We start from the raw sequence: 7,781 nt of genomic DNA on the forward strand, positions 1-7,781 counted from the left end.
CGAGGCCAGCACGACCCCGGCACGACGCTGGCCATCCGCAACGCGACGCTGTCACACGGCGGCAGCTACCAGTGCCGCGCCTTCAACAGCGAGGGTGTGGCGCTGCACACCGTCACGGTCACCGTGGAAGGTGTGTGCACCTGTGTGTGTGTGTCTATGTGTGTGTGTGCCTGTGTGTGTGTCTGTGTGTGTGCACCTGTGTGTGTGTGTTTGTGCACCTGTGTGTGTGTGTTTGTGCACCTGTGTGTGTGTGTGTCTGTGTGTGTGTGCGTGCGTGTCTGTGTGCACCTGTGTGTGTGTGTGTGCACCTGTGTGTGTGTGCGTGTGTGCGTGTGCCTGTGTGCGTGTGCGTGCGTGCGTGTGCCTGCGTGTGTGGGTGTGCGTGTGTGCGCGTGGCGGAGTGGTGGCTCAGGTGTTAGCGCCACTCCATTCTCCCTCCGCTGTCTGGTGGTGCTGCTGCTGCTGCTGCGGTGGTGGTGGTGGTAGTGGTGGTGGCGGTGCTGCTGCTGCAGTGGTGGTGGTAGTGGTGGTGGTGGTGGCGGCGGTGGCGGCGGTGCTGCTGCTGCTGTGGTGGTGGTGGTCCCTGTCTATAGGAAGCCGGCCACACCGATGGTGACTGACACCTCGCTTTGTTAGTTTCCATCAGCCGCCTTTCCCTATCGCAGGTGGGGACCCCCCCCACCCACCCCCCTGTCTGGTTCTGCTTTGACACTCGCTGGTGCCGTGTGACACTGGCCGGTGCCGTGTGAAAGTCACGTGGGTTTGTTCGTCCGAGAGCCGGTCCACCTGTGAGCTACGTAGCTCAGTGGACCTGCCTGGTAACCACACATGTCCCTTGCTTGTCTAGTTGACAAGCAAGGGACATTGTCTAACCCCTCCTCCCCCCCTGCCCCCTCCGCCCTCCCCCCTCCTCCTCTTCCTCCCTCCTCCTCCTCCCCCCTCCCTCCTCCTCCCCCCTCCTCCTCCCCCCCCCTCCTCCTCCCCCCTGCCTCCTCCTCCCCCCTCTCCTCCTCCCCCCTCCCTCCTCCTCCCCCCTCCTCCTCCCCCCCCCTCCTCCTCCTCCCCCCCTCCTCTTCCTCCCCCCCCATCCTCCTCCCCCCTGCCTCCTCCTCCCCCTTCTCCTCCTCCTCCCCCCCTCTTCCTCCTCCTCCCCCCTCCTCCTCCTCCCCCCTCCTCCTCTTCCTCCTCCTCACCCCGCTCCCCCTCCTCCTCCCCCCTGCCCCCCCCCTCCCGGCCTCTGCAGCGAAGCCGCACTGGTTCGCTCCGCTGCCAGAGAGCCGCAGCTACGCGCCGGGGGACAGCGCCGAGCTCACGTGCTTCGCAAGCGGAATCCACGCACCGACCATCCGCTGGTTCCTCAACGGCGTGCCCATCGACGGTGAGACGCGGGGGGGGGGGGGGTCAGTCTCGCTCGGCCACTCGCCCTGCCCGCTCACTCGCGGGTCGATTGCACGCTCGCTCGCCCGCTTGTCCACCGACGTGCACGTACACACGCTCGTCAGCCGATCGCTCGGTCGACCGATCGCGGTAAAATCACACGCTCGGTCAACCAGTCGCCCGCTCACTCGCCCGCTCACTCGTCCGCAATGTGCACACCCTCACCCAGCCGGTCGCACGCTCACCCACAGGACGTAGCGAAGTGAGCCGGATCACGCCGCGTTGCGCTAAATGCATCCTGCCAAACAATGCCAAATCGCGCTCAGACCATTCCAAATCGTGGTTAAAATCGTTCCACATCGTGCGCCGAGACCGCGCCAAACCGTGCCGGGCGTCGTGCCGCCGTGCCATGGAGCAGAAGCCCCCGCGGTGCCGGACCGGCGGGTGGACCGCGACTTCCTGACGCTGCCCTGGCTGCGGGAGGAAGACACCGGCATGTACCAGTGCCAGGCCTCCAACCGTCATGGCACCATCCTGGCCAACGCCTACGTCAACGTCCTGGGTGAGAGCCGCACGTAGCCAACTATGACGGTCGGAGGTGCGGGGGAAGGACGACTGAGTCTCTATGCGAATCTGTGGGTCTCTGTGTGAGTCTGTGGGTCTCTGTGTGAGTCTGTGGGTCTCTATGCGAATCTGTGGGTCTCTGTGTGAGTCTGTGGGTCTCTGTGTGAGTCTGTGGGTCTCTGTGTGAGTCTGTGGGTCTCTGTGTAAGTCTGTGGGTCTCTGTGTCAGTCTGTGGGTCGCTGTGTGAGTCTGTGGGTCTCTGTGTGAGTCTATGGGTCGCTGTGTGAGTCTGTAGGTCTCTGTGTGAGTCTATGGGTCTCTGTGTGAGTAGTCTATGGGTCTCTGTGTGAGTCTGTAGGTCTCTGTGTGAGTCTATGGGTCTCTGTGTGATGAGTCTGCGAGTCTCTGTGTGATGAATCTATGGGTCTCTGTGTGATGAGTCTGTGGGTCTCTGTGTGATGAGTCTGTGGGTCTCTGTGTGATGAGTCTATGGGTCTCTGTGTGAGTCTATGGGTCTCTGTGTGATGAGTCTGTGGGTCTCTGTGTGAGTCCTCTCGGCAAGCATCTGTCTTGCTTCTCCTCGTGTTGTTCCCCCCTTCAAACCCTCCTCCTCCTCCCTCCTCCTCCCTCCCCCTCCACATTCCACCTCCTGTGTTCCGTGGAGGGATAACCACTCAGTGTCTCCCTCCGCTCTTCCTCCGCTCCTCATTCTCCAATCTCTTGTCTCTCTCTCTCACTTCCCTCCTGAAGCTTCCCTCGTCAACTCCTGCCACCAACCCCCAAGATCTCCTCCTGCTTCACCTGGTGGCATCTCTGCTGCGGTTCCACAACATTCCTCTAACCCAGCAACCCTCCCTCCCCCCTGCCCCATCCCACCCCCACCTCTCGCACAGCCGTGGCCCCACGGATGCTGTCGAAGCCGGACAGGCTGTACACGGCCACAGAGGGACAGGCCACGTACTTGGAATGTGCCGTATTTGGGTTGCCACGTCCCAACATCCTGTGGTGAGACCGACGCTGGCCCGGCTACTTTACTGCCTCCATGAACTAAACACTGTCAAGGATGACGTAGTGTAGTTCATACTGGTAATTCTCTAACCCTAATACTGATTTAAAGCTTTCGTGACTGCAGGGATTCATCTTCTTGGTTCTTTCGGTAAAGTCACGTAGAAGGGAAATAATAAAATTATAAAAATAAAACATTATAAAATACAATTCTCACGACGTTTCGGCCACAACGCAAGCAGCCGTCCTCATGTGAAGAACTGCTGTATGTGTGTGTGTGTGACACACACACACAGTTTCACTGTTTGTGTGTGTGTGTGTGTGCAACACTCACACACACACAGTGAAACTGCTGTGTGTGTGTGACACACACAGTGAAACTGGGTGTGTGTGTGTGCAACACTCACACACACACACACAGTTTCACTGTTTGTGTGTGTGTGTGTGTGCAACACTCACACACACACAGTGAAACTGCTGTGTGTGTGTGACACACACAGTGAAACTGGGTGTGTGTGTGTGCAACACACACACACACAGTTTCACTGTGTGTGTGTGTGTTGTACACACACGCACACACACAGTTTCACTGTGTGTGTGTGTTGCACACATACACATACAGTTTTACTGTGTGTGTCACACACAGTGAAACTGTGTGTGTGTGTGTACAACACTCAAGACTCCTCCCCCCCCCCCCCCTCTTTGCTTACGCCGCGCACCGCCAGGTTCCAGGGCGAGCACAGCGCATCCCTGGCGAGCGAGCGCCACCAAACCTTCGCCAACGGCACGCTGCTCATCTCGAACCTGTCGCCTGCCGACTCCGACACGTACACCTGCCACGCGGTCAACAAGCTGCACCACCAGCAGCTCCAGGCACGCCTCTACGTCGAAGGTTTGCACACCGAGACCGATAGACTCATCACAACGAGACCGATAGACTCACACAGAACCATAGACTCACCACACAGAGACCCATAGACTCACACAGACCCATAGACTCATCACACAGAGACCCATAGACTCACACAGACCCATAGACTCATCACACAGAGACCGATATACTCACACAGACCCATAGACAGACCCATAGACTCATCACACAGAGACCGATAGACTCACACAGACCCATAGACTCATCACACAGAGACCCATAGACTCATCACACAGAGACCGCTAGACTCACACAGACCCATAGACTCACCACACAGACCCATTGCCCATTGACTCATCACACAGAGACCCATAGACTCACACAGACCCATAGACTCACCAAACAGAGACCCATAGACTCATCACACAGAGACCCATAGACTCATCACACTGAGACCGATAGACTCACACAGACCCATAGACTCACCACACAGAGACCCATAGACTCATCATGCAGAGACCCATAGACTCATCACACAGAGACCCATAGACTCATCACACAGAGACCCATAGACTCATCACACAGAGACACATAGACTCATCACACAGAGACCGATAGACTCACACAGACCCATAGACTCATCACACCGAGACCCACAGACTCATCACACAGAGACCGCTAGACTCACACAGACCCATAGACTCACCACACCGAGACCCATAGACTCATCACACCGAGACCCACAGACTCATCACACAGAGACCCACAGACTCACCACACAGAGACCCACAGACTCATCACACAGAGACCCACAGACTCACCATACAGAGACCCACAGACTCATCACACAGAGACCCACAGACTCACCACACAGAGACCCACAGACTCACCACACAGAGACCCACAGACTCACCACACAGAGACCCACATACTCATCACACAGAGACCCATAGACTCATCACACAGAGACCCATAGACTCATCACACAGAGACCCATAGACTCATCACAGAGACCCATAGACTCATCACACAGAAACCCATAGACTCACACAGACCCATAGACTCATCACACAGAGACCCATAGACTTACACAGACCCAGACTCACCACACAAGGACCCATAGACTCATCACACAGAGACCCATAGACTCACACAGACCCAGACTCACCACACAGAGACCCATTGACTCATCACACAGAGACCCATAGACTCACACAGACCCATAGACTCATCACACAGAGACCCATAGACTCATCACACAGAGACCCATAGACTCACACAGACCCATAGACTCATCACACAGAGACCCATAGACTCATCACACTGAGACCGATAGACTCACACAGACCCATAGACTCATCATGCAGAGACCCATAGACTCATCATGCAGAGACCCATAGACTCATCACACAGAGACCCATAGACTCATCACACAGAGACCCATAGATTCATCACACAGAGACCCATAGACTCATGAGTCTATGTGGGTCTCTGTGTGATGAGTCTGTGGGTCTCTGTGTGGTGAGTCTGTGGGTCTCTGTGTGGTGAGTCAACGATGTTTTTCATTTGCCGGACAGCTTCAATGGAGCCAGTTGGATCGCTGTGCACAAGATGGCGGCGATGGCTTGTCTAGTCTCCGGGGGGGTTCGTGTATCAGGTAGATCGATGGTGGCCGCTGATTATGAAAGACGAACCAGGAGGGTCACCAAGGCAGTGAAATGAGTCCGGTCCCAGTGTTTTTATTATCGATGACAAGTCACATCGCTCGTGGCACGGGCGACTACGACGCTCGCCGTTGCTGGATTTCTCTCTGCTCTCCGTGACCCCCCCGACCCCCCACCCCCAGCCCGCTCCTCGTCAGAAGAAGAGGCGGTCGCCACGACGACTCAGAGCCCCTTCGTCATCTCCGCAATGGGCGTGGTGGTGGCGGCGGCGATGCTCCCGCTGGTGACGCTTGCGGTGGTCGCCGCGTGCCTGTGAAGGCGGCGGCAGCAGAGTCCCCTGGTAAGTGGCAGTGGCACCGTGGCTGACCAATCAATCAAGCGTAGTGGCAGTACAGGTTCTTTCGGTAAAGTGACGTATAAAGAGAAAATAATAAATTAAACACAAGCATACGACGTTTCGACTGCAACGCAAGCAATCGTCATCAGGTATAAATGAAATGGAAACACAAATCTAGTATACTTAGAAATGTAATGTAATACAACAGAGAGTCGGAACAGGACCCTGCGGGGTGGGCTGGTAGGAACGAATAACCAAAGAATATAAACATAATGTATTATTAAACTTGTTTAGCCAGGAAAGCCCCACTGAGTCTAAAGGTTTTTGTAGGGTCCTGCCAAGTGTTTGCAGTAGGGGGCGATGTTGCTACATCTAATCGGACAATCCGAAGGGAGATTTTGAGGCCTAGTTCTAGGCTTTAGACCTAGCTGTAGGCTTTAGGGCGCTGAGTTAATTTTAAATTAAAATGTTTTAATTATTAATGTAAAAGCTTTAAATGTAAATGTTTCTATTGAAAAACATCAGGGAATGTAACATTGTTAAACATTAACTCCCTTTCACACACGCGGGGGTACGATACGAAGGGAGAGTTCGAGGCCTAGTTCTAGGCTTTAGGCCTAGCTGTAGGCTTTAGGCCGCCGTGAGTTAATTTTAAATTTAAATGTTTTTATAATTCATGTAAAAGCTTTAAATTTAAATGTTTCTATTTAAAAGCATCAGGGAATGTAACATTGTTAAACATTAACTCCCTTGCACACACGCGGGGGTACGATACGAAGGGAGACTTTGAGGCCTAGTTCTAGGCTTTAGGCCTAGCTGTAGGCTTTAGGGCGCTGTGAGTTTTTTTTTATTTCAAAGTTTTAATTAAAAGCTATCTCAGGGAATTATAAGGGAATGTTACACTTGTTTAGCCAGGAAAGCGTCACTGAGTAAAGGTATTTGTAGGGTCATGCCAAGTGTTTGCAGTAGGGGGCGATGTTGCTACACGGACGGACGGATGGACAAACCGACAAACGGACGGACGATATAATCTATTGTAGGCTGGTCCACTTTGTTCCTACCAGTATAACATAACAGTCAACACCCCACCTGGTTGATTACATTCTTCCTGAGAATGCTAAATTTGAGAGAGAGATAAAACACAAAAGAGTTGTTTCTATTTGTTTGCATTTTGACTGCTTGTGTTGTGGTTATTGCAAACATGATGCCTTGTATAAAGGTGTCAGTTTTGTACCAGTTGAAAGGGTAAACACCTACTACGTGTGTGTGTGTAGTTGCCGTGGTGCGGTACCTGTGCTCAGCAGAGACGTTCTCTCCGATTCGCAGGATCTCAAACTCTGGATAGGCGCTCTGTCCTCATCCGTTTACTGGGAACAACAACAGCAACAACAACAACAGCAACAACAACAGCAACAGCCAAACGAGAAAACTCGAACGCTTCCCGAAATATTGTCGTGACCTCGGTGTGGAGACCCACAGACTCACTACACAGAGACCCATAGACTCACCACACAAAGACCCATAAACTCACTACACAGAGATCCATAGACTCACTACACAGAGACCCATAGACTCACTACACAGAGATCCATAGACTCACTACACAGAGATCCATAGACTCACTACACAGAGACCCATAGACTCACCACACAGAGACCCATAGACTCACTACACAGAAACCCATAGACTCACTACACAGAGACCCATAGACTCACTACACAGAGACCCATAGACTAACCACACAGAGACCCATAAACTCACCACACAGAGACCCACAGACTCACCACACAAAGACCCATAGACTCATCACACAAAGACCCATAGACTCACTACACAGAGATCCATAGACTCACTACACAGAGATCCATAGACTCACCACACAGAGATCCATAGACTCACCACACAGAGACCCATAAACTCACCACACAGAGACCCACAGACTCACAACACAGAGACCCACAGA

The 7,781-nt window shown here is 53.6% G+C and overlaps 1 protein-coding gene across 1 annotated transcript in view; it reads left to right on the forward strand.

Moving 5' to 3' along the window:
- The window catches only part of LOC133362109 (hemicentin-1-like), an 85,630-nt gene extending 79,833 nt beyond the window's left edge, over window positions 1-5,797 (forward strand). Inside the window, exons 15-20 of the mRNA XM_061581070.1 lie at window positions 10-130; window positions 1,244-1,378; window positions 1,796-1,939; window positions 2,835-2,946; window positions 3,672-3,838; window positions 5,664-5,797. Coding sequence (XP_061437054.1) covers window positions 10-130; window positions 1,244-1,378; window positions 1,796-1,939; window positions 2,835-2,946; window positions 3,672-3,838; window positions 5,664-5,797 — 813 coding nt within the window. The remainder of the gene's footprint in view (window positions 1-9; window positions 131-1,243; window positions 1,379-1,795; window positions 1,940-2,834; window positions 2,947-3,671; window positions 3,839-5,663) is intronic.
- Window positions 5,798-7,781: the final 1,984 nt, after the last annotated feature.

This window comes from Lethenteron reissneri, unplaced genomic scaffold (assembly GCF_015708825.2).
Source record: "Lethenteron reissneri isolate LAM-NWPU_2019-01 unplaced genomic scaffold, ASM1570882v1 scaffold_1373, whole genome shotgun sequence".
NCBI classification, from domain to species: domain Eukaryota; kingdom Metazoa; phylum Chordata; class Hyperoartia; order Petromyzontiformes; family Petromyzontidae; genus Lethenteron; species Lethenteron reissneri.